This window comes from Stenella coeruleoalba (assembly GCF_951394435.1).
Source record: "Stenella coeruleoalba genome assembly, chromosome: 6".
Classification (NCBI taxonomy): Eukaryota; Metazoa; Chordata; class Mammalia; order Artiodactyla; family Delphinidae; genus Stenella; species Stenella coeruleoalba.
Genome location: NC_137151.1, coordinates 111,604,969 through 111,632,737, shown reverse-complemented (window position 1 = coordinate 111,632,737; position 27,769 = coordinate 111,604,969). Strand labels below are relative to the sequence as shown.

General features: G+C 39.5%; 1 protein-coding gene across 2 annotated transcripts in view; it reads left to right on the top strand.

Moving 5' to 3' along the window:
- Positions 1–17,792, top strand: part of EPHA4 (EPH receptor A4) — a 141,742-nt gene extending 123,950 nt beyond the window's left edge. The window contains exons 12-17 of one of the 2 annotated variants that reach the window (XM_079923488.1): positions 1,400–1,461; positions 1,916–2,125; positions 4,000–4,149; positions 7,636–7,829; positions 11,127–11,282; positions 11,619–12,403. In XM_079923488.1, the coding sequence (XP_079779614.1) occupies positions 1,400–1,461; positions 1,916–2,125; positions 4,000–4,149; positions 7,636–7,829; positions 11,127–11,282; positions 11,619–11,733 (887 nt within the window). In that variant the 3' untranslated portion in view covers positions 11,734–12,403. Of the gene's footprint in view, positions 1–1,399; positions 1,462–1,915; positions 2,126–3,999; positions 4,150–7,635; positions 7,830–11,126; positions 11,283–11,618; positions 12,404–17,177 lie in introns of those variants that run through there. The other variant, XM_079923489.1, reaches the window with a different exon arrangement.
- The last annotated feature ends 9,977 nt before the right edge of the window (positions 17,793–27,769 follow it).

Below are 27,769 nucleotides of genomic sequence, written 5' to 3'. Positions count from 1 at the left end.
TTTGACTCATCCTTTGGTCTACACCGAGATTCCTGCTTTTTCTGCCTGCTTTCATTCATCACTTGAAAATTAAATGTTCGTGGTGGTGTTTTCTAATCCAACATTTTTGCCTCAGAAAGGTTTCTTAGGCACGGTACCAAATGTTCAATCGAAGAACAAATTGATAAATGGGACTTCATTGAAATTAAAAACGTCTGCTCTTCTAAAATTTTGCCTCTGAAATGAAGACATTTCTCCTTTCCCCACACCAGTACAGAGTCTCATCTGATAGGGGCTCTGGGTGGGAAATGTACTCGTTTAGAATAATTCTGGGGGCTTTCCAGCAGTGGCACAGAGCAACCCATTTTCCCTGACTGGATGTCTACGTCCAAACAGTCCACAAGGACAGCAATGAATGTTTTTGATTTTTCAAACTAACATTTTATTTTCCTCACAGGAACTCTTCTGTTCTCTTGGCTTTACCCCTTGCCTTAGTAAAATATCGAAGATTTACACCCCACTGCCACAAATACCCTTTAGAAAGAAGGAATTTCAGACCTTGAGTGCATTGCCAGGGATTAAGAAACTAAAGAATGATCCTTATTTCCTAAGGTCCTCGGAAAGAAAACCAAAGTGAAATGAGAGTGTTTCCCACTTCTCTCAAACCTTAAAATCATTCTGATTTCTTTGCTTAGAAAAGGGAGAAGGGCACACAAAGGTTCTAGTCCTGAATTAAAATTGCTGCCTAGGATGAAATCACTTATTGACCCTTTTCTGTGATTTTGTTGTTGCTGCTGCTGAGGTTGGCAGCTTAAGGAAGCAAATAGACTGAGTTTATTTATAGATAGGAAAAGGGAAAAGAAAGGATATAGCCCCTGACCTGAGTGAGGCAGGGGGAAAAGCTAAGACGGTACATGCTTGAACTTTAAGATGAGTCTGGGTAATGAAGTATCCAACATAGCTCCCAGAAGCTTGGGTTCCTCTAAATAGGTAAGAAAAAAAAAAGTTTCTCTGTTCATGATTCCTTTAGCATTGTACAAGTGGCTCTTCTGGGGACAGAATTAATTAATTATCTTAAAGATTTTTTTCTCCTTTAAACGGGCCATTTATCTTCTTCTCCATTTGCTTGAGAGAGCAAATACCCATCCACGTGCTCCCTGGATACCAGAGGCCACTTTATTAAAGACCTTGTCAACAAGCCACCCAAAGGGTTAACCTTCCAGATGGAATTTAAACCTACTCGTCCTTTTAATATTTCATTCCTAGCTCCCCACAGCTGAGGCATAAGCTTGGCTTGTTTTAATTAAATTAGATCGCACAAGACAGGTGTCCTGGCAGGAAAATTGCGCACAGCCCATTTTTATCTCATTAACTGCAGTGCTCATCAAGGGTTTTGTGTTTTTCTTTCTGGAAACTCTAGGTAAACCAGTAATGATCATAACAGAGTACATGGAGAATGGCTCCTTGGATGCATTCCTCAGGGTATGTGACTGCTTTATATTAAACCCAAGAATGTTGGTATTTAGAAAACTCTAACAGACTTCGAGTATTTGTTCTGTTTGGTTGTATTCATGGACTTTTTTCTAATGAGGCAAAGGAAGAAGAGGAGAAATAGAGAATGATGTGATTTTTAAAGGCTCTTCAATAATCCACGTACAAGGAGGGTAGTATTTGATTTATTCTTGTATCGTGGGGCTGTTTGAGCCATAGATTCATTATAGTTGGATAATTTCCATCTATTACAGGAAGCAAACCCAGCTCCTAGGATATACTCTACTCATGAATTAGTGACTTTGGTCAAAAAGGCCCGGAAATCATATTGGGTTTCACTGCACACCGGATACAGATATCAAAAAAGATCCAAGTAATAAATGCCTGGTGAAAATTAATTTGGCCTAATGCTAATGAGATTGTACCTTATTTCTTTCCTCTGCAGAAGAATGATGGCAGATTTACGGTCATTCAGCTGGTGGGCATGCTTCGTGGCATTGGGTCCGGGATGAAGTATTTATCTGATATGAGCTACGTGCATCGAGATCTAGCTGCACGGAACATTCTGGTCAATAGCAACTTGGTCTGCAAAGTGTCTGATTTTGGCATGTCCCGAGTGCTAGAGGATGATCCAGAAGCAGCTTATACCACCAGGGTAAGAAAGATTTGTGACCTCTGGGCTTTGACTCTGACGAAACTGTTCCTCTCACTTTGATGTTTTAAACCCTTTGTGATTTTTACAAGTTTCCTCATCCTTCAGAGCCCCTTCATAGCCATGCATCCATTTTTAAACCATGTTTCCAAGAGGGATTTTGAAACAGCCTCTAGATGTGTGACCACTTTACAAAGCCACAGGTTAGAGCGTCACTTATTATTGTATTTTTTCACACTTAATCTACCTTCCTTCCTTCCTTTCTTCTTGTTTGTTTTAGATTTTCTACTTGGTTCCTTTTTATTATTTTTAAAAAATCTTATTTTAAACAGGACAGAACACTATTTCTAGTCGGCTGCCTACCGAACCTGAGAATGTATATACAGGGTTTATAAAACATTTACACTACGCAAGGTTTCCCGGTATCTAATGGCCTGCGTTTTACTACTGGTAGATAAGCCAGGATTAAGGCACAGTTAAGAGTTATCAGTATACAGTTAATGGCTATGCTATCTTAGCCGGACAATCTGAATATAAGATACTAGTGGAATAAACACAGAATCATAAAAGTTATTGGCCATTAGGGCTGACACTGTTAAAATCAACATGAAGCAGACCAGCCATTTTCTTCTTTGAATGCTCACCATTTTGCATCTACAATGGTAAGCATTGGGGTTTTTTGGTATAGTTCGTTGGGTGTGTGTGTGTGTGTATGTGTGTGCATGTTTTCTGGTAGTGTTCAGTTTCTTGGCTGTAGTTTGATTCTTACACATAGCCTCTTCTGAATTCACAGTCCATTCATTCAGGAAAGAATACATCCTTGTCCATGCTAAACACTTTTTATTTTTCCCCAGTAGTTGGAGAAAGGAAAGTAAAAGGAAGCTTCTAGAATGATACATTTGTATAGCCAAAATATTTAAGGAAGGCAGAAGGCAGCACAAGTGTCTTGCTGTATGGAACAAGCATAAATGTAATACAGTGTATTTTCAGAGTAAACTGCAGTGAACCAATGCAATTTGCAGTACAATTTACTGCCCTGTTTAGTAGCTCTAATAAAGCAAACTTTTAAATGATGTCCTCTTGAACACCTTAAGGGTCTGAACTGAAGTTGAATTAATTTCCCCAGATTGAACCCTAAGAAATTTGAAACTCCATTTAAAAATACCTTGCACATAAGCATAATCAAACAAGAGACATTTGAGACCTTTAAACTTTTCTTGGGTAATATTCAATTGCTTTACCATTTTTGCAGGATTTTTTTAGAAAAGTAAATAATAATCAAAATCTGGCCCTCCTGCCATTAAAGTTAATAATGGCTCTAGCATCTGGTATTATTTGACTTCCTCTAAGAGCCTGTTTAGCGTATTATCTTCTAGCTACGTTGGTCATGTTTCTCGTGCTCTATAGGAGTTGGATGACAGTGGGATGGATAGAAATGTTCATATTTAACTTTTTGAGGTCATGATTTCCAAAGCAGTATTAAGTATTGCCTTTGTGCTGCTGGGTGAGAGAATCTGACAAGAAGTCAAAATTACTGTCAGCTGCACATCCATTGATATATACCACGGATAAAGGTTTGTAAAACCTAAAATGTCCTTTCTTCTACAGTATTGCCTTAAGTAGAGCTCATGTAATAGGTAGACTTTTTAAAAAAATAATTAAACATGTTAGTTGCTTACTTCCCTGTGACTAAAGAAAACATATGAGAACTGTCTCAACCTGGAAGATTTTAGTTAGAATAAACAAATATCCTGTTATTGTTTGGACAGCTATCTCAGGAATGCTGTTGCCCTGCTTAGCAAACAGTAACAACATTCAGAAACTAGAATGGCACATCAGTGTACTTGGGGGATAACCTAGAGCTTGGATGTTCACAGGGTGGCAAGATTCCTATCCGGTGGACTGCACCAGAAGCAATTGCCTATCGTAAATTCACATCAGCAAGTGATGTATGGAGTTACGGGATCGTCATGTGGGAAGTGATGTCGTATGGAGAGAGACCCTATTGGGACATGTCCAATCAAGATGTGAGTCTTTATGTTCTGAAATATATGTCTTTGCATTAATGTATGATGGAGTGAGTGTTGAGCTTGAAATGATACATTAAACTTAAAATTCTTAATACAGATGTGTCTAGTAATCTAGCCAAAACTTATAGTCCTGGATTTCCAGTACCAAAATTACAAAGCCTTAATGGTATAATATGGGAGATAGATAGATAGATAGATCGGTGCATAGCTTGATCGAGTAGTGATATGGAACAGTACTTTTACTTGGTTAACTTTCAAACCCATACTGAAATAAAATTAAACCTTGAATTTTAAGAAAATGCAAGGATATCTGAAAAACACAGATTTCACATGAGATGAAACTGACATGAAAGGTTTATTGGAAGAAAATTAGTGAATATTTTAAAGCTGGCAAAATTGTAATTAGAGCTTGCCCCTTGAGGACTCTAAAATAAAGCTTCACTAAATGACCCTTTGTAAATTATACACATCCCTTTAAATGTACCATCTGGACTACTTTGTAAGGGAGTATCCACAATGCCTCCAATTTTAGAAAAGCGTTCAATAATGACACTAATAAGATTCCAGAGTAATAGAATTTAATTACAAACATCTCCAGTGAGAAAGGAAAAAAACAAACCTAGACCGGGGTGGGGGGGATCTTCCTAGAACACTTATTAGCTAATTCTGGGAAGGTGTTAGTTAGTTCTAGAAGGGTTGGAAATCAGAACAACATGAAATGGCCATTTCTTGAACTTCCCTAATTTTTTTATATGAGAGGTAAAATATTATCGTAGAGTGTGTTTACGAATGTGTGGTATTCAATTTATCGCTAAAAATTGTATTTTTAAAAAAGGTTTTTTTAAAAAATTTTCTCGGATGTGGAATGTTACCTGATCATCTGCCTTATCCTGAAACAGCAGGATGTTGCAAAACCTTGACAATTAAGTGAAAAACCAGGTGCACTCAAGAAATAGGATGTTGCCTTATCAGTAGAAGAATGTTTAGAGCAATACAGAAGCTGATGCATTCTGTGTCCAGTGGGGCAAAAAGAATTCTCTAACCAGAATAAGAGGAACAGTAGTGTTGACACTGTAGTATCTATAAATTATAAAGGAAGGTTCATAGCAAATAGCAAGAAAGACAGCAGCTAGCATAACTGATAGATAATTACAGGCTGGAGACAGACTATGGGAGTGAACAGTGTGTAATCTATTGTTTGATGTGATTGTGCAGACACCATCAGGTACCTTTCTTGTATAGTAACATTTGTTTTTGAGTTAGAGACATTCAGAGGAACAAAGACCAACAACCTAGAAGAAGGAGTGGTGCCTGTATTTACTTATTCGATTATTGGATATTTAAGCTTTTCTTTATTTCAGTTGAGAGTGGTCCCAAATGCTCATAAGAGCAGAATATCTAAAGATGTTGTCAGTTTTCCCACTCTAAATATTTTCAGACCTATAGCTTTGACAGCTTCTATATTATATTAAAATAATTTTGTTGGTTTAAACTTTCAGTTGTCTGCCTTTATCCATGAAAATGCATCTGAAGCCAATTCTCTCCCACAAATAATATTGATCTATCATTCACGTGTATTTGTCTCTGCGTTGGAGTCTGTATAGAACAGGAATCTACAGGAAATGTAACCGGAGAATTACTTTCATGGGTAGAATTCATTTGGCATATGGTGAATGGAGTCAAACTAACTGTTAAGAAGATGTCAAATTTATCAAGTTTTTTGTTTGTTTTAATCCTCGGCCTTCCCCCCCCCAAAACATTCAGCAGTAAACTGAGAAAATATGCTTTGTTAACCCACAAGCCATCTTCCAAGCTGGCAGTGGATCGGGAGCTAATGAAAGAATACTAAGAAGTCTGAGGGTTTGTCACAAATTGTGTTAACCTGGCACCAGCCCAATGTTGCTTGCATTCTCATCAATTCGATGTAAAATGTTTTCATCAAGTCCAGAGTCAACACCGTGCACCTGGAAAGAGAAAAGAAAGTCAGAGGATCAAACTGACCTAATGTCATTGCCAGAAATAAATAGAATCACGTTCAGTTAGATAGCATATAGAAGTCTACCTTAGAAGGAGAAGTAAATTAATACTAATACAGTAGGAGGTTGGCAAAAAATACATGGGAGAAAAGGGTTCAGAGGGCTTAACAAATCACAAGATGATTGTTAAACTGAAACAGTATCCTGGATAAAAGCACCACAGTTATACTGGTACATATAAACTGGACCCAACTGAATTGATTATTTTCTCTTGAAGGCCAGTCATTGAGCAGTAATAGACCCACCTCAGGGGGACTCTGTCATGATCTCTGAGATGGCTGCAGCCAGTGGTGGTCTCACTAGGAGCTGTCATTTTAGTAGGGGGAGAAAAAGGACTGATTTAAAACATTCAGAACTTTTAAAAATCCCCAAAGAAAATCACCTCCAGAATCTCATAGGATACCCGTAAACCCAGCTTATGAGTAGCCAAGAAATTAAGAAGTAATTCCCCTTTTGAAATTTGGCACGAGTCATATCATATTGTGTTATTGGAATTCACACCCTGAAGAAGGGGGATTTAGAGAAAAGCCAATAAGAAATGCTGTAATACCTGTGAAGATAGATTAGAAAAATTAGAATTAGAAGAAAGCCCGTGGAATGATTTATGGCTTATCAGGCAGGAGGCCCGCTCTGCGGGGGAGGCAATTATCACCTATCATTATCACTTCTTTCCTTAGATGTGCAAGGGTCCTCTTTAAGATATAAATGCCCCAAGGAAGGTTTTTGTTAATTATTTAAAAATTTTCAAATCTAGTTTTGAGCACCTTTAACAGGGTCAGTTGACAGCCAACTGAGACCAAGAAAGAGATACAGGATTGGTAAACTGGTGTATTTTGGTCTTCCAAAACTAAAAATGGCTGCGCATCTGGAGGGGTTGAGGAATGTGCTATTTCTGAGAGAGGTAGTGTCTTCTGGATTGGAAGGTCTGGAAGTTGGGCTCTGGTATTGACCCACCAGCTGTCTGAGTAAGAGTACACAGGCTTAAAGTGATGCAAAGGGACTTTGTAGGCAACTATTAATGCTTCCTAAGGAATGCCTTTAACACTAAGCTAGAGTCTCTTTTGCTAAGAGTGTTTAGCTGATAGAAGAATGAGAGGGTCATCGCCCTGTGGTCTCTGGAGGCCAGGCCAACACCATGTGGTTGATCTGATTAGGTTCTAACCACTTTGGAACATTGATGCTTCTTCACTTTGGAGTTTCAGATGGGCATTGTCTACCATTTGAGAAGCCCTCATAGCAACAGCTGGCTTCCCTGCCCTGTGGCCAGCAATACTCAGGTCCAGCTCTGGCTTCTGTGAAAGAATTGGAGCCGTTCCCGTGCTCAAGCTTGCTGGCAGCTTCATGGACAGGAAACTTGCTGAGCAGGAGGGTGAACCTCTAACAACAGCTTGCTTGGCAGCGTAACATACCATTCTGGGTTTTTGGTTTTGTTTTGTTTTTTCGATAGGTGATTAAGGCCATCGAGGAAGGCTATCGGCTGCCCCCTCCAATGGACTGCCCCATTGCACTCCACCAGCTGATGCTAGACTGTTGGCAGAAGGAGAGAAGCGACAGGCCTAAATTTGGGCAGATCGTCAACATGTTGGACAAACTCATCCGCAATCCCAACAGCTTGAAGAGGACGGGGACCGAGAGCTCCAGGTCAGCTGTGCTTACTTAATACTGATGTATGAAAGAATACATCAGAGATGGCAGGCAAGTGGTGACTCACTTCAATTCCCGCCGTCTAGTCAGAGGCCACTTCACAGCTGTCTGCAGCCTGGGTGGCTTCTTCCTCCTTGAGTATTTATGGTAGTTCTTTTCACCATTTTGAAAACCCTAGTACTTGTCAGGCCTCAAACAGGAGTCAGAAAAACAAATTTAAAACAACAACAACAACAAAGGAATAGCTCAAGTGCTTATTTTGTGAGGCTGGACCTGAAAACTTAGGAAGATGGATGAAATGTACTTTGGAAGACGGTCAGGTTACTAGATGCTATATTTTGAAAGGGGAAGGAACATGGAGTTAGGAAAAAATAAGAATTCGAAGACATCTTTAAGTCGGCTTAATAAAGTGTGAATTGTAGCAAGAGATTCCTGGGTTTCAGTTCTTAAAGTTGCTCTTTGCTGAGTCTTTCAAGAGGGGAAGGAAACAGGACCAAGATAAAAACTGATCAAGTTACAAAGCATACAGATGAATATTTGAGAAGAGTTTTAAAAACTAAAATGATTGAACCACCTGTAAAATAGGTAGTTACTTCATTGAAAAGAGCAAAAAGAAGCATTTCAGTCCAGAAAGAAGATAAAGATACCGCAGGTCTTATAATTAATTCAGTAGGAACTTTTCTACCTGGAAATTGGGCTTTACTGGTATAAGATCCGGGATACCTAGATACCAGTCCCATTGACCATTGTTAGGAGTTAAATGGTTTAAGAAGACAGGCATCATAAGATTAGGTGATTCAGGCCCGCAGGAGGAGGGGCATCTCATCTCCAGATCTGTGCTTCTCAGAGTCTTCTCTTTCATCAAGACCCTGAGTTAAAGGTAGGAAGACATTTTCCCCATAGTATCCAAGCCCTTCCAGTCTTGGCCAGCACTAGGATGCTCTCCTCCAGTCTTTTTCTTGAAAACTTAGCCTACAGATTGGAGGAGAAGGAATACGCTTACCATTAACATATGTGAGGAAAAGAATTGCGAGTGAACAGCAGAGATACCCTGTGTTCTCTCAGGCTTTCAGATCCTATACCACTAGCCACCATACAAAGAGTTAATGACCATGCTCTCCTGAAATAACACCGGGCTGAATTCACATCTTCCTTCTGCCACTGGTAGCTATGTGACCTAAAATAAAATCCCCCATCATTTCTGGTCTATTTTTGGTTCTTCTCTTCTCCAAGAGGGTGAAAATAGATGGCACTAAGGCCTCTTTTCCAGGTGTAGCTAGTTTCTTTTATTCCAAAAGCTAGTTTCTTTTATTCCAAAACTCCTCCAGCTTTTTATCTCCAGCTACAGATGCCACGTTATTTTGTCTGAAGGTTCTTTTGTACTTGGGGCTTCTCCTGCTGGTATAAACTCTTCAGTTGCTAACATTGTAGAATGTGTGATTTGCACCAAAGTACATAACAAATTGGGCACACTTTTCTCACTTCTAGATTTTTCTCATTGACGGTACTTAAGAGCTCTGTTGCTTCTTCCTGCTTGCTGATAATGGAAGGTAGTATAACATGGTATGTGATTCAGCACAAAATTAGGCAAATGTCACACTGTTCCACAAAGAGCACAAAGACTTCCAGAACAAGCTTGGGAATGACCCTTAGAGTTCATTCGTTACTGAGTAAGGGTATTTTCATTCTAAGGTCATTTTGACCTTGTCAGGTACCTAGAGCCTCCATGTGGCCCTTTTAATGCTTTGGCTTAAAGTTAGAAGTAAATGCAAACTTTTGGTTTTTGTTCATTCATATTCCTGGTAAACATTCAACACTAATATCTAAAATTCTATGTGGCAGTGTTTGTTATTGGCTCAAAATTGGGAAAAGAATGAAATCTTGATGATTCTTACCATAAAAATCTGCAGCATTTTACTCAGAAAATCGGATTTAATTGAAATAATGGACAAAAAAACAAAGGTCACAAAGACAAGCTGTTATTTGAACACAAAACTGATTGATAAAGCAAGTCTTTGTTAACATATCGATATAAAAAAAGAAGTAATGTGAATCAAGATAATTTAGGTAACAATTAAAATGGAAAATGGATTGGATTAATTCTACTATGTAGAAAGTTAAGCCACTAGAGGGACTTAATTTTGTTTTTACAAGAAAAGGATTTTTTTGGTTGAAAATTCAGTAGTGATGATATAATTCCGATTTAAAGGTTCGTATTCAAGCAGCGTAGTCTCAGGGTGAAAATCAGGTCAAAATGTTAAGATCAAACACATTCTATAATTTCTAGGGAAAGGGAGTTCAAGAAAATAGAACTTAACAAGTAGCAAGGTTGCTATACAGGTAATTATAATAAAGGTGGTATAAAATACCCTGTTAATGTCTACCTTATGATTATTATGTAGTTTGAGATGAAGATGACTGTAATTCTCTTAATAAATACTTCCCAGAAATACATTATTTATTGTGTATCAATATCGTGAGGGATGACAGAATACTTGCCTTGAACTCTAGTCCCTCTTGACAGTGATCTAATGTAAAACACCTGGCCTGAGAAATGCATCAACTAATAAATAAGTTAATAAGAAGTGCTTGGAATTTGTTGAAATGATTCTTTTAGGAGCCCCAGCAAGGGAAAACGAGAAGCACATTCCACAATCCAAACAGTGATCAAAGTGGCCATTCTTCCTGCCAGTCTTGGCACACGTGCTGGTCAGGCTGCATTGATTAAAGAGAGGATTAACTCCCTGCTGTCCCAAGTTTGTTTGAATGCACTGAGCCTGCCTGCAAACCTGGCTGGAAGCATGCCGGACTTGAACTCTCGCTGTTTTCTCTGCTTCCATCAAGTCTGGCAGGTTGCAAGCTCACAGTTTTCCTTACTCATCCTTCACTAGGGTTTCCATAGTTGCTGAACTAAAGTCTGTGATATTCAATGCTGGCAGGGACTGGACCCTTCCTTCAAAGACTGAGCTGGTTTCAGCCACAAGGGCTCCCCCAATCTTTACCACAGGCTAGGATGTTAAAAGACCTGCTCTGATCCTTAATGCATTAAGAGGTCCACATAAAACAAATGTGGGAAGTGAAGTTAAGAACAAATAGGGTGATTGAGACATGCTTTTGCAGCCTTACGAAATTAGGGGCGAAAAATCACATGATGACATTTGACGTTGGTGATTCCATCTAAAGCCCATTCTTGGTGCTTCGGTTCCCCTCGCCTGTCTTAGACCATTTGACTTCTGAGTCAGGCTGTCTCTCTAATAATTCTTGTCTGTCTACACTTGCTCGTTCCATTTCCAGACCTAACACTGCCTTGTTGGATCCAAGCTCCCCTGAATTCTCCACCGTGGTATCGGTGGGCGATTGGCTCCAGGCCATTAAAATGGACCGGTATAAGGATAACTTCACTGCTGCTGGTTATACCACACTAGAGGCTGTAGTGCACATGAACCAGGAGTAAGTACTCAGCGATGTAACACAAAAGGGTAAATCTAGATTTCATAGTATTTTGCTTCTTTTGCTTTGAGCTGCATAAGCATCCTACTCATTTTTTAAAAGAAAAGAAAACTGGAATGCCTTTCATTTTGATTGCCTGAGTGTAATTTTGCACAGCCTCTATAAAGCACCTACATTGTTGCATTCAATTGCTTAATTAAACATTTTAATACACCTGCCTTGTTGTGCTGTATTAACCGTGGCTGATTCAAATGCATGTCTGCATGGAGCCCAGAAAAGAGATGCTCAGCCCTCATCACGTTTTCCTCTCCCACTTTTTTCTCCCCCTACTTACAGTGACCTGGCCAGAATTGGCATCACAGCTATCACACACCAGAATAAGATCTTGAGCAGTGTCCAGGCAATGAGAACCCAAATGCAGCAGATACACGGCAGAATGGTTCCAGTCTGAGCCAGTATTGAATAAACTCAAAACTCTTGAAATTAGTTTACCTCATCCATGCACTTTAATTGAAGAACTGCACTTTTTTTACTTCGTCTTCGCCCTCTGAAATTAAAGAAAAAAATATATCTGCAGTGTTGCTTGGTGTACAGATTGCTGAAACTGTGGGGCTTACAGAAATGACAACCATCATTTGAATTAGACCTGGAACAAATTGTTTCTCTGAAGTCCATCCATCCATCACCAATTTGTAAAATACATGTACCTATATAAATAGAACACCGCCTCCGGTTTCAATGCCGTATTTGCTGCCAGACACTGAGCTTCTCCAAGACATCCTTGATCTTCTCTCCATTTGGATTACAACCGTAGTGTTTTGTTTGTGGCATAAATTACAGTCCATCCTTCTTTCACTGGAATGAAGACCATGTCCATTTCTGAAGGACTCAGTTAAACTTTTAAGGCTTGGTTCGTACCGGGGATAAAACCTAGATGAACGTCACGTGACTCACAGTGTTGCCGCTTGGTGCTCGGGCCACCTGGTGGATTATGCAGACACGTGGGGCTGGAGAGAAAAGGAAAGCGGATTTTAAAATAATAATAATAATAATAAAACCCAAGCACCATACCCCCTCCCTGGACAAACGAGGTCTGTTTCTTTGTGCCATATAAGTCTTATCTGGGGACTCTACAGACTTACCGTAACTACCTTATGGATAGTGGATTGTGACAATCTTGTGTAGGGAAGTTTCATACTTTCCTCCTTTAAAGAAGCAAACCCAAATCTACAAGGTAAGGCAAAAGAACCAGCAATGAGTCCTTCTCCAATGAAAGCTTTTTTTTTTGAAACTTTCTTATTTGAAACACTGAGCGGTAAATATCTTTCATGGCTATCAGGTAGTTTGGGTTTTTTTTTTAAGATTTCAGTCCTCTTGACATTGGGAGAGGAGACCCAAAGCAGTATGGCTTCTCTACTGTTCTTCCAGGAAGAAGTGAAATAGGAACTATATGAGGTCAGGATGGCATCTAGACCTCCACTGGCTGTGCTTTCTTTCATACTATGAGGGTCCTCTTGTCCTTTGGTGCCCTTCATTCCTGCCACAGATGCCTACTGAGCATCTTTGGGGTACTGGGTAGTAACCTCTAACCTTGTTGGGTCATGCACGTGCCCCATTCTTTGGAGAATTTGCTTCAGTTAAGGAGTACTGGAGGGTCTTTCCATGAGTTTCATTTTTTTCCTTCTTTTTTTTTAATTTAATTTTTATTTTATATTGGAGTATAGTTGATGTACAATGTTGTGTTAGTTTCAGGTGTACAGCAAAGTGATTCAGTTATACATACACATATATCCACTGTTTTTCAGATTCTTTTCCCACAGAGGTTATTACAGAATACTGAGTAGAGTTCCCTGTGCTATACAGTAGGTCCTTGTTGGTTATCTGTTTCATATACAGTAGTGTGTATATGTTAATTCCAGCCTCCTAATTTATCCCTCCCCCACCCCTTTCCCCTTTGGTAACCATAAGTTTGTTTTTGAAGTCTGTGAGTCTGTTTCTGTTTTATAAATAAGTTCATTTGTATCATTTTTTTAGATTCCACATATAAGCGATATCATATGGTATTTGTCTTTCTCTGACTTACTTCACTTAGTATGATAATCTCTAGGTCCATCAATATTGCTGCAAATGGCATTATTTTATTCTCTTTATGGCTAAGTAATATTCCACTGTATGTGTGTGTGTGTATATATATATATATATATATATATATACACACACCACATCTTCTTTATCCGTTTCTCTATCGATGGACATTTAAGGTTGCTTCCACGTCTTGGCTATTGTAAATAGTGCTGCAATGAACGTTGGGTGCCTGTATCTTTTCAAAGTGTGGTTTTTCCGGATACATGCCCAGGAGTGTTCCTGTCCTGCTCCAGTAGCCCCTGTACCAAACTGGGTCAGCCAAGGAGGATTTACCTAGATGTCAATGGTGAGACTTGGAAGTCACCTTGACTGACTCATTATCAGAAAGTGACCTACTAAAAACATAGGCTTTTCATCCATCAAGCCCATTAGCCTTAGGTACTTGTATTTTAATCCCGGAATTTCTTCTTAAAACACGTGAATTTAAATGACTCTGTTCACTCCTAGAAGCAAATATCCTAACTTTTTTGACTGGACAAATTTTTAACTCTTCCATTTTTATCACTTTTAAAGAAAAGCTTGGCTGATTTTAATGACCTTTCTCCCCCCTTGGTTTTATCCTTATAGAGCAAGGAATGTTAAATTTGATGCTGTCAAATCATGACAGTTTAGTAAAAACCTTTTTGCAACACTAGTTGTGAAAACTTTTCCGTTCAGAAGGAATGTGAAATTTGTTTTTTAAACTTCTCCAAGAATTTCTGTTTTATCACCGCTTTTGCTGAAGTCAGGGAGTTCTCGATATTCATGTTTTAACATGTTTTAACTTTTAAGTTGACAAATGTTGGGGAGGTTCGCTTGCTTTTAAAAAAATTATTTTTTTTCCTTCTGTAAAGCTGTGGGATATTCTGTTTTCAGTCCCCACAGTCCAATTCAAATAAGGTAGCATTATAGTGTTATCTTGTGAGTAAAAAGAGAATGTTACCTTGCACACATTGAATAATTAAAAGTTTTGCTTTCTTACAATTAACAGCTTAAGACTTGAGGTATTTTTCTAAACATTGAACATAGTCAAAGCAGAGCGTTTTTCAAAAGAGAGTGTGTCAATTCTAAGATGTCCTAACATGTTAATGTAACGTACGGTGTTGGAGTGGCTTTGTTACACCTTAGCAGGTATCTCTGCAAATGAAATATTCAGTTGAGAACTGAGGAAAAGGTGGAATATGAAATTCATTCGGAGATGGCTTTCTGAATCTTAATTTTTACACATTGTCTGAGTTAGAGTCCAGGCCAATGGAAAGACCAAAAAAGGGCTTTCTGTGTGTCTAAAATAATATCCAGTAGCAGTAAAAGTGGAACTCCACTGCTTCCAGGAAGTCATGCACGTTGAAAGAGAGATGTGAGGACAACAGGAATTTGTATTGTTTCCCAGGGTGTGGAGCCAGACTCTGGCATCCAGACAGCTTGGATTCCAAAACCAACCGAGATGTTGACAGTGGGAAGTTCACTCTGTGTTTCTTTATAACTCAGTTCCTCCACCTGTAAATTAGCGATAATGACACTTTAACAATAACACCTTTCCTAACACATGGTGGTGTTGTATATATGAACTACTCCTATGTAGAACACACTGAACTTCACAGAAGAAAGGAGTACTCTTCCTCCAAGGTTTCTCAAGTGTTATTCACCCATCTTTCACTTGTGAACCCAAACGTTTTATTGCAGCAGGCCAGAGCGGGGTGAAATGAAGTGCAGCGGTAGGGAGCTAGCCAGATGAAGCTTCTTCACTTTCAATGGATGTATGAGGGTTTGGGGGTAGATGTGTATCTATACAGAAGGTGGTAGACCTATCAAATCACTCCTGTATTATTTAGCCTTGAAATGTATGAAATTGTTATTTTATAATTGGGGAGAGTGAAATGTACAAGTAAGACCCCATTGCAATGAACAGAACTGCATGATAAAGACACTTTGATGTGTTCGTGACTGACTCAAAGGAACAAAGCTTTTGTTTATTTAGTCACCATGAAAGTCACATCTTTCACTCCTGATCCCACACAGACCACATGCTTTGTCTGGTCTCTGTTCAAGCAATTCCTCACGATAAAGGGGTTGCTTGAATTCAAGGAAGAAAAGGTTTATTTTTCTCCCTTTTATTCTGACATCAACTAGATATAAGCCTCCACATTCCCACACTTTTTTCATATACGCCCTGAGTATCCAAATATCCCACTGACTATTACAAATATATTTATATCCAGGCATGTAGTGAAGAAGGGAGTTGTCAGACACAAACGGGACAAACATGTTTTTGAGATGACCCTTTCTCCTCTAAGTAGCAAAAGAAAATCACCTTCAAAAAGTGTGTATATCCATATGGAGTTGGTTATTCTCCTTCAGAGTCTCTAAATTTGTGTTCACTTTGTCTTTCATGTAAATACATGTCTGTCTGATGGAATCCCTGCACGTTCAGGTTTAAAATACTATGTTCGATAGAGTACTAATTTCCAGAGAAGAGTTGGAAAAATAGATCTGATCCTTTTTCTTTCATTTTTTTTCATAATTGTCAAAAATGAATGGTGTTTACAAGTGACTAACTGAAGACCTTGGTAGTTATGTCCTTACCCACATTTATAATTTTAAGTTGCTTAAGAAGTAATGTCTATCTGAATATTTTATACAAAAATTTTATTACTTCCTCCAAGTAGACTAAAGTATTTTCTACAAGTCTAAGTAATGGTCATTTACCTCCAAGAAACTAAATTTGGTGTACCTCCCTCCCACAATAAACAACGCACATATACAAAATGAGCAGATACATTGGTTTGATAAAAGAAGGAAAATTATCTGTAATAAGATGCACTTTGGTCTGAATTTTTGCTCTACACTTGAGGCCACCAACTGCTAAACACGGCCACTGTGGTGGAAGATATAGTCCAAGAGCAACCTTGATGGAAAGTTATCAAAAGGAAAGAAGAGGAGTTGCTTCTTTTGGCTTGAGTTGATTATTTGATGAAAGAGAGGACAGTGGTTCCATTGCATTGTGCCAGCCTTGTTAGAACCTAGGCTGATGGGGCGGCTGCGACTGTCTCTTGGTGGACTTCAGTCCCCGAGACCTCCCTCACTGTGCCCATGGCCCCGGGTTCCCTCTCTCTACCTGCTATAGGCAGATTGCACGGATCCTTTACTAATTAGATACTCCCATTCGTTAGAAGTTACTTTCTCTTTACGAAAAACATCCAATGCTTTTTATTTCGTAGCTGGCATTTTTTCAATCATATTGTTGAATATTGGTGGATTGGGATGTTTCCAGATGTGTCCCTAAAATACACAATTTCCCTCTTTGGAACAACTGACTTTTTAGAGTAGTAGCATTTGCATCCTTTCAGCAGCTCTAAGCCCTTCTTGCACAAATGAACCATAACAGTTCAGAATTTTTATTTCAAAGAAAGGCTGTTTCCATAGTGGGTAAAGCTTGGCTGTACACTCAGACTGTATGGATTCTAATCCCAGCTCTGCTACTTCAGAACGTACAAGCACAAGCAGGTTTTTTAACCTCTCTCTGTTTCCGTATCCTCATCCGTATAATAGGGATATGAATAGTATCTTACTCTGAGTTATAATAATGAAGCTGTTAATAAACATTTTTATTATTATAGTTATCATTTTTTCAGAGGAGGAAAGTAAGAATCTATGATCTTCTCCCTGGACTCCTTACCGAGCCATCCTGCCTTCTCTGTACTTTTACGGGTTGACAACTGGCTGGCGAGATAGGTTGATGTTTTGTCTGAAGTCTTGTTCTTTTCTCTCCAGGGAGTACATTCTGCTATCTTGGCCTCACAGCCCTTCCTTTTGATTACAAAGCCCACAGAAGCAAACAGAACACACCCTCCTCAGTTCCTCCTAAACGTGTTTCTTCTGCTTCTACTATGCCAGTTCTGGAGCAAAGACGCTGATGAAACAACACTCATTCCTGAAAAGAATACATTTCTGACTTTCAAATCCCCTTTCCCGGTGAAAGGAATGGCAAACATTCAAGCTTCAGCATCTGTTCTCCATTTGCACTGAGGAATGTCCTGTCTGGCAGCACCAGCTCTGCAGAGCCCCTGTTCCCCCAGCTCCTTTGGTTTTATTTATATGTATTTCCATAGCTCATTTCTGTATGTCCCTGCTGCATTGGTGTGGCAGCAAGTGACCGAAGGCTACAGCTTTTACCACGGACACCAGGTCCGGTGCCACTACACAAAACGAAGCCAGTTCCCGTGAGCTGCCTACGATATGCATTGCTGAAGTAACGTTTTACCCAGGGTGTGCCATCGCAGTGATATAAATATATTTTTTTCCTAGACTAAATATGAGCTGACTATCTCTTTTGATGTGTGTACATAGGTGTGTGTGTGTGTACGCGTGTGTACGTGTGTGTGAGTATATAACCTCATGCTTAGAACTGCCTGTGAATGTTGCGGAATGCTACACGTGGAGAGGTCTGGTTTGCCACCAGTTCTGAGTTGAAGAGCCGCGTGCGATAGTGGGCCTGGAAACCGTGCCCCATCCCCTTAGAAGGACGACCCGGAAGTGTTAAATGTCCTGTATCTATAAGTGTATTTCGTAGCAGCCACGCTAACCTTAGTAAGTCATCCTACAGCTTTGGACAGAGGCATTTTCACCTTAGCGGTGGAGTGATTTTAGAATATAAATCCATTCAGGTGACAACCCATCATCAAACTCACGAATGCTGATTGAACTCCTCATCTGAATCACCAGTTCCTTGGTGGAGGGAGAGAAGGGGATGGAATTTGTCTAGTAACCCCAAATGGAATACAAGTAGCCTTTGTTTTCCTGCATAAATGGACGTGTTGAATGCGAACAAATATATGCAATTCATATACTTTTGGAGATGAACGTAGACGCGTGTGTCGGCTTTGAGATGATGTGTCCTGGATTAATACTTTGTCTCCCAATATCACAGAAAAATACATGCCAGTGACTCTTGAGGTTGGCATAGTAGGGATGAAACGGCCTCAAGCAACTTCAGGTTCCCAATTTACACGGAAAGTTCGACTGTTATGAATATGCAGCTAACTTCTGTGGCCCTCAAAAGTGCATCAGCCTTCTGGAATCTGAGGTCCAGTGTGTGAAGATTCAGTTTTGATCTGATAATGTATACCAAAATCCAGCCAACATACTGCCAATTTTCATAATCGGAGTGGCTGCCTTGCTTATTCTAAGCTATGGTTGCAGAAACTGTGGCCATTTATATAAGCTATAACATCAAATCAGGGAAAAATGGGGGAAAAAAAAAAGATTCCAAACCTTATATTGTTGGATAAGTAGAGAAAATCATCAATAAATATTTATTACATTCTGACAGGGTGTATGGCATTGTATTCTCATGAGTATGCCAGAGTGACAAAGTTAATTCACCCCTTTTTGGGGACTTTAATATATTTCTAAAGGGATGTGCCTATGCATTGATGCCTGAAAAAATATGTATAAAGAAATGAGGTTGAATCTCTGAGTGGGTTTTCTTTCCCCGGAGGTCAGGGCAGGAGACCAACTTCAGGTGCTGTATTTAGCCCCAGGAATGAATGCTGCCCTAGTGAGCTCAGATGCTAAGTCATACTCAGATGCTAAGTCATGAGGCAGCATTAAGCTGTTCCCCTGCACCAAATCAAGTAGCTTCACCATGTGTTCGCTGGCCCCCAAATTATTTTTAACAATCTTAAGAATGAAATGTTTCGGTGTGTTTTAAAAAGTCCTTTTAAAGAAAAGTTATGCTCACTACACTGCTGGTGTGTGTTTTTGAGACCTCTTGTATTCAATCTGTGAAGGATATGTGTATTAATCCATACACACTTATAGCCTCAATATTTGTCTGAAGACACTTAAATTCTGACAAGTAAAAGAAAGTTCTAGAAGCAATATTTTCACTTCTTTAACATTCTCCAAACAACGTCAAGCATTGGTACACACTGAAGAGTGCATTTATTTTTTGTATCACTCCAAGCATGTTGGAATATGCAAGGACTGTGGTTAAAATTAGAATGTATAAGGCATATTATAATTTAGTTCATACTGAAGAAGAAATTAACAGAACAATGCTTGGTTCAGACATGTTCCAAAATTCGAGCGATCTCTTGAGTTAGACATAGAGATTTTTCTATTTTGTTTTAATTTGTCAAGGTATTTTGTTTTCCCTTCATGAACTTTAGGTACACATAACTTATGTCATTTATTTATGGTCTTTTATACCTAGTTTGTAAAATTGTAAAATAGCAAACTAAATGCAAAGAGTTTGCATTTGAAAATAATAAAGTAGTTGCCGTATACAAACGTGGAATCTAGTTGTCTCTTTTCAACAACTTTTGCCACATGCATCGTGTTTCTAAATTAATCGCTTGTTGTCATTTGGTTAGAACACAAAATCTTCAATTCTAATTTTGCTTATTTAGAGAATGAAAAGCGTTGATTTCTAAATGGTCCTCGCCCTTGAGAACAACGTATTAGCAAATCTAACTTAGATTCCGTGAGATCCTGTATCCCACTGTAATTAAGACTGAACTTTGGTTAGAATTCAGTCTCCACCTCTTACTCATCATACAATCTAGGGCAAGTTTCTTAATTTCCCTGTGCCCGTTTCTTTGTAGAATGGCAATTACAATGCCAAGAGCTTTTATGAAGACTATATTCAAGTGTTAGTACAATGTCTAGCATCTAGCCAGAACTCAACAAACAGTAGCTCTTCTGAGGATACAAGCTGTCTTTAACATTCCCAATCCTATGCCCACTCTAACACCGTTGCTACTGATCCAGGTGGCTAGCTACGCGTCCCTACCATGAGCTTTTAATCCAGGATCCGTGGACCCTTGATGATACACCACTGGAGCTCCAAGGTGTCGAAAAGTTTTCTTAAAACATGGAGCAGTTGTTAATGATTATATATGTGGTTTGATGGGGAGAAAGTTAATAAATTATATCAAATCTTAAATTGGTGTAGGATACGAAAATATTAAAGGCCACAGTTTTAAGAATGCATGCTCTCCACATTATTTCATTCAATAAGCTACCATTGGCTAAGCCTTTGTTAATTGGAAATGAGACTCCAAGACTTACTATAATAAGTTAAAGCACTTAAGTGCAGCTAGCTTCAGAGAGTGGGGCATGCCTTTTATTGTTACCAGGGACATTTTAAAACATGGGCCTTGAAATGAATCTGGGTGACATCTGGTTATTTCGTGTTTATTTCTTACTGAAACACCTCTCTAGAATCAGCTATACTGATATGTAGAGTAGCTGACAACGTATTTGTGATTGGAAAGAGACTAGGCTTGACATTTTCTCCCCGATTTGTTCAGCGAGATGGAAAAGCAACTGTAATTCTCCAGAGAAATAACTAATAGGAGATGTATCTCTATCTATATATGGAGATATAAAGATATAAGTATATAAAGACACTCTTTATGAGGAAATGGCTCACAAACTTATGGAGAATGAAAAGTTCCACAATCTGCAAACTGGATACCCAGGAAGGCCAGAGGTGTAATTCAGCCCAAGTCCAAAGGTCTGAGAACCAGTCAAGCCAATGGTAAATCCTTATCCAAGGGCAGGAGAAAATGAGATGAAATGTCTCAGCTCAAACAGTGAGGCAGGGAAAAAGGGGTGGGGTGGGGATTCCTCCATCTATATCCTAACATACTGGGTGATGCGGACCCACAGGGGAGGGCAAGCTGCTGAGTCCACTGATTCAAATGCTAATCTCAACTGAAAACACCCTCACAGGCGCACCCAGAAATGATGTTTAACCTGGGCACGCCATGGCCTATCAGTTTGACACATAAAATTAACCATCACGTTGTCGGTATTTTCCTCTACATTTTCTAGAATGAGCTGGTAGAGTGGTGTCAAAATTGCCACATGTAATCTTAATAATTATGAGATTTATTTCAGTGTAGTGCAAGCTAGCTTCTGACCCTATATTCTCAGCGGTGAAAACACTAAAGTTTTATTTCCAGCTCACATCACAGCCTGGAGAAGATTCAGAGGATCTTCCTGGCAACTTTCCAAGTAGTGACTCAGGAATCCAAGCTCTTCCCCTCCTGTGAGGCTGCCACGTGTGGTGTCCAAGGCAACATGTAATGGGAAGAGAATGTGGAAGATTGTCTTGAGGCTTTAAGGCCAGGCTTGGAAAGGGCTTATATTCCTACTTCCCTTCTTCATTGACCAGAACCCAATCACATGGGCCTAACCTGTTTGAAGGCTGGGAAGTGTGCACAGGAGAAAGAACTAAAATGATTATACTTAGCCAGGCTCTATCACAAGTACAGCAGCCCCGTGCACCTAGGGGAGGTCAGGGAAAGCTTCCGGTAGAAGGGAAGTGCACCTGTAAGCTTTGCCTGATCTCCCATAAACGTGTCCCATGGTCATTTCCCAGAGATGCAGACAAGCAGCAGCAGACTTGTTACAACATTTGCATTGTCATCCTTGTCTATCTGGATGCTTTAGGGATTGCATTTTCCTTTCTGCATCACAGATCTCTACACTTTGGCTACACACAACCTTCAGTTAATACACAAAAGTACCTGCCTCTTAGGGTTTAAACTGCCTTAGCCACTCAGTTTCCCTAGGAGGAAAGGGGGGTAGGGAGCATAGAATAAATCCTAATGCAAGCAACAGATTTGAGGTGTTATTTTTTCCTCCAAATAAAGACACAACTAGAGTGTGTAAAACCACACCACCTTAACCCCTTGATGCCTATCAGATGGACATAACCCTGAAGACTTATTCTGAGACATCTTCAGAATTAGAGACGAAGTGCAGGCTTAGAGGATTTCATTCCTTTAAACATTTGTGAACACTTAACTGCATGCCTGCCATGTACTAAACTCTGTTTATTTAAATACAACAGCCTATGACAGAAGCACTCTTACACCCATTTTATAGATGAAAACACTAAGGCATAAGTTGATTAGACAGCTAGTCCAAGGCCACCTTGCTAATAAGTGTTGGAATTTGGGATTTAAAGACAAGTAGTTGGACTCCAGAGATTGTTTGTCGCCTCTACTCCCACTGCCATACCATGTGATGAACCCGGGTTGCTCGCTTCTATCTTATTAATCAATTTGTCCGATGGGTATGTTCCAGTTTGATGATGATGTTACACGCCATTGTGAGCAGTATATCCGTCAGTGCATTCTTCCCTAAACACCACTTGCCTATTCTGGTGCCAGATGGCTTACTTTTGACAGATTTGTCATGTTAATTATTTTTGATAAACTCTACTGAAACAAACTATACCTTAAGCACAATGGTCACCTACACACTTTGTTTTGTGAGAATTAATTTTCAAAGTCTACTTTTCACTAAAAGCAGAGTGTAAGCTATTATTGCTAAGATACCACCTGTGATATATAGTGGGGGAGGAAGTGGTGATTTTCTTTAATTATCATTTTCATGTTCTAAGCATAAAAACCATGGACAGCGTTTCTCAAATGCCATTCTTCATTTGATGATGACTTGTGACAAAGAGGCTAGTTATTAACCAAATAGAAAAAAAAGATGGGTCCAAAGACAAGACAAAAATTAACTGAAGTAAAGGCTGTGCATGATGGAATTAAAAAAGTGCACAGATTTGATGTGGACCCTGCCTTGGCTACTCACTACCTGTGACCTTGGGCAAATCACTTAACTGCCCTGAAACTCAGTTTACTCATCTTTAAAATGGGAGCCTACTTTGTCAGGGTCTTGTGAGAATTCAGAGTCATCAATTCTAAGGAAAGCCAGAGCTGCAAATATGGATGTCTACATAGGCCAGTTAGACCACGTGAATAAACCATGTTGTCCAAATGTGACACAATAGAGAGTAGGTATTTAGATAAAACATTAGGTTGATAAGATGTTAATGAGTATTATTAAATAGATGGTAAGTTGGGGCCAGAAGGTTTCTATGGTCAAATAAGATTGGAAAACAATGATACATTTCACTACTCCCTTTTGGAGATTCATAAAACATTTTAATACATTAAAGGCTCTGAGAAGTCCTGTGGGAAAGGAACCAATTTTGCTACTTAACTGCGCATTTTCCAAATACATTTGATAATGAAACTCTTTTAACATCTCCACAGAATGAAAGTTCTCTGCAACACAATTTGGACATCTATTCTCTGGGGATTCAGATGAGAAAACTGAAGGAGGGAGAGGCCCACAGATGCACCCCATGTTGCACAACTCTGATGTCCTGTTGCTTGACTCCCAGCCCATGGTGCATCTATCTCCACACCCCAAGGCAGAGTCCAAGGACTTACCTGGATTTGCAGCTGCACAGAGATTTGCCTTTTGTTCATTGGTGGTCTAGGGGCTGCAATGAACTGACTGGGGTAGAGCGTGTGATGCAGGAGCATAGGTTGGAGAGATTGTGCTACTGGAAAGTATGACTGTTGAGTCCTGATTTCGGAACCCATATAGGAGGTTCTAAGTCATGAAATGACCAGTGTGAAGCAGTCATGACCTGGGCTTAATGTCTGAATTCTCCTAGTCATAGTAAAGGACCAAATGGATTTTGACAATGAAAAAATGTACCACACACTTAAATCAACAACCTAATTAAGACTCGTAGCTATATTATGGGCTTTGGCCTTTCCCTTTGGAGGAAGTGCCTTGAGCCATTGACTGCTCCCAGCTGAATGGGTAATAGACCCCTGACATATCTTGTTTCAGGCAATCGCCCTAGATATAATTCTTTGTTTACAGCACTGCTGTGGAAAACTTGATGAATGCTTAGAAGAAAATAGAATTAGGACCTAAGGACCTAGTTAAAATCAACTTAGTAGAACATAGACATTGCTTTGTGTAGAGCTGGAAAAGATAGCCATGAGAGAAAGTGTCTTTAACATGCATCCAGAGAAACTATATATTATACCCATAATATGTAAGAGGCAATTACGGCTTAGTAATCTGCAGTGTATCACTACCTAGCAATCAGATTGATGTATTCTAACGAGACCCATGTTGTTTGTAATCAGACTGGCATTGCTTATTCAGATCTCTGTTCCATAAGATGCACTTTTAAATGGCTCAGATTGCACCAGATGCTATAAGAAATAGCATTCCATTTTATTCCATTACCAGCATTTTTCCCTCTTTCAATTAGCGTAATTTAAAATCAGCCAGAGGCAAGTGTGAGGGGCTGGAAAGTTGCAAAGAAGTTCAGGAACTACTTGATAGAAAAAGGCAAGAAGACACACATGCACAATTTTTTATATGGGCAAGAGAACATTACAATTAATAGAGTTTTTATTCTTTAAGTTGCCCAGAATTTATTTCCATGACTTACTGAAATATTAGACTCTCTCAGGGGGCTAATTGCCCTGTAGGTTCTTCTTGCTTATGCATTATCTTGTGGATGACACAATAGAATCACCACAGCATTTACTGTTCAGTAAATATTCCGACGAAATGGTCGGGAACTTGGACAATCAGAACAAATTCTCGTTTGTAAAATGAGAAGATCCTTGTAAATTGCTTCTTTAAAGGTTAGGTCCTGGCTGTTTATAAAATATCTGATGCTAAAACCTGAGCTAATGTAATACATATTTTTCCCTGATATAATCCGCCATGATGCCAGAAACAGTGCTTTTTAGATAAGTTTTTAAAATAAGGATTGTCATCTGATATTGGGAGACTACACTTCCAATGATTTGTCTCCCCAGGATTTTTGCATCATCCTAGAAATAAGGTATAAACTCCCCAGGCTGTGTCTTGGGCTTTTGCTGGTAGCTCAACCAGAATTCACTCCCCTTGGTTCTCCTCCTAATAGCACCTAACTTGAGGACACATGTCCTCTCTTTATGTCATTTGAGTGGGACTGACCTATCCCCAGCTATAGTTATCCTAGTGGGTCTGAATCACAATAAACCCTTGACACAAGGATGGGTTCAGAGGAGGTCCAATCAAAGTGAAACTTGAGACTCCTTTTCCATAGGGTGGGAAACCACCTATCTGAAACCCTACCCCACTCCTGCATGAACAAAATGTACCATTTCCTCTAGCAGCCATTCTGGGATCATGAGAAAAGTCACCTTCGGTATGAAAGTGACACACATAGGTGAAAAGAATCTCAAAGAAACAGAGGTGGAGCCAGTGGTCTCCTGGAGCCGGCTAGCACCAACCAGCTCGCGAGAGCCAATTGTTAAATTTTCAGGAAACTTGTGAGCTGGTCAACATGTTGGTAGCTTAATATTGGCCAAGGTGGAAGTATTCACGCCACAGAAATCTGCAAACACTAAAAATCAAGGGCTGCTTCTTCTTTTTCTCCTTCGCTTTTCCTCCTCTTTCTTGTTCCTCTTCCTCCTTCTCGCTTCCAGATCTGGTTGTTAAACATTTACCAGCTTTCCACCGGCTGGCGCCCCGACTGAATCATGCCTGAAGCCTTGACTCACTCCTGCACTTTTCATATCAGAAGTCTAGAAAGTCTCCCCTTATTGTTAAGTCAGTTTGACCCAGATGATTTTCGGTTACTATTAACCAAAGGCATATCCTCCGTGACCTGCAAAGTTCTCCGTGATCTAAGGACCAAGAACTGTGCTAAGTGCAAATTTACTTTAGCTCAAATAAAACATCTAGGTCTACAAAAAAAGGTACTTTTATTATTTCTGATTCACACATGAAGAAACTAAGCCTCAGGGTGCAAGCACCACTTATCCAAGTTTCAAAGAGACCTCCTACAGTTTTCTCAAACTACAGTAGTTTGAGACTACTACAGTTTTCCAAATGCACCAAGCGTTTTCATGCCTTAGTGCCTCCCCTGTGCTGTCTGTTCTTTTTATAGACCATGTCCACCTGGTTAATGCCCATCATCCTTCAAGATCCTGAGTCAGTGCCTCACAGAGGTCTTCTTCATCCTCTCAGTCTGAGCCGCGTGATTCCTCACATCACCTTGAGCCTACTTTGCCGACAGTGTTTTTAACAACGCCGAGTACTTATTGATTTTCTTTTTTCTTTTTGGAATTCTCAATAGGTTCTTTATTTTTTTTATTTTTTTACATCTTTATTGGAGTATAATTGCTTTACAATGGTGTTAGCTTCTGCTCCACAACAAAGTAAATCAGTCACACATACACACTCCTCCCTCTTGCGTCTCCCTCCCTCCCACCCTCCCTATCCCACCCCTCTAGGTGGTCACAAAGCACCAAGCGGATCTCCCTGTGCTATGCGGCTGCTTCCCACTAGCTAGCTATTTTAGGTTTGGTAGTGTATATATGTCCATGCCACTCTCTCGCTTTGTCACAGCTTACCCTTCCCCCTCCCCATATCCTCAAGTCCATTCTCTAGTAGGCTTGTGTCTTTATTCCTGTCTTACCCCTAGGTTCTTCATGACATTTTTTTCCCCTTAAATTCCATATATATGTGTTAGCATACGGTATTTGTCTTTCTCTTTCTGACTTACTTCACTCTGTATGACAGACTCTAGGTCCATCCACCTCACTACAAATAACTCAATTTCGTTTCTTTTTATGGCTGAGTAATATTCCACTGTATATATGTGCCACATCTTCTTTATCCATTCATCCAATGATGGACACTTAGATTGTTTCCATCTCTGGGCTATTATAAATAGGGCTGCAATGAACATTTTGGTACATTACTCTTTTTGAATTATGGTTTTCTCAGGGTATATGCCCAGTAGTGGGATTGCTGGGTCATATGGTAGTTCTATTTGTAGTTTTTTAAGGAATCTCCATACTGTTCTCCATAGTGGCTGAACCAATTCACATTCCCACCAGCACTGCAAGAGTGTTCCCTTTTCTCCACACCCTCTCCAGCATTTATTGTTTCTAGATTTTTTGATGATGGCCATTCTGACTGGTGTGAGATGATATCTCACTGTAGTTTTGATTTGCATTTCTCTAAGGATTAATGATGTTGAGCATTCTTTCATGTGCTTGTTGGCAGTCTGTATATCTTCTTTGGAGAAATGTCTATTTAGGTCTTCTGCCCATTTTTGGATTGGGTTTTTTTTTGTTATTGAGCTGCATGAGCTGCTTGTAAATTTTGGAAATTAATCCTTTGTCAGTTGCTTCGTTTGCAAATATTTTCTCCCATTCTGAGGGTTGTCTTTTGGTCTTGTTTATGGTTTCCTTTGCTGTGCAAAAGCTTTGAAGTTTCATTAGGTCCCATTGGTTTATTTTTGTTTTTATTTCCATTTCTCTAGGAGGTGGATCAAAAAGGATCTTGCTGTGATTTATGTCATAGAGTGTTCTGCCTATGTTTTCCTCTAAGAGTTTGATAGTTTCTGGCCTTAAATTTAGGTCTTTAATCCATTTTGAGCTTATTTTTGTGTATGGTGTTATAGAGTGATCTAATCTCATTCTTTTACATGTAGCTGTCCAGTTTTCCCAGCACCACTTATT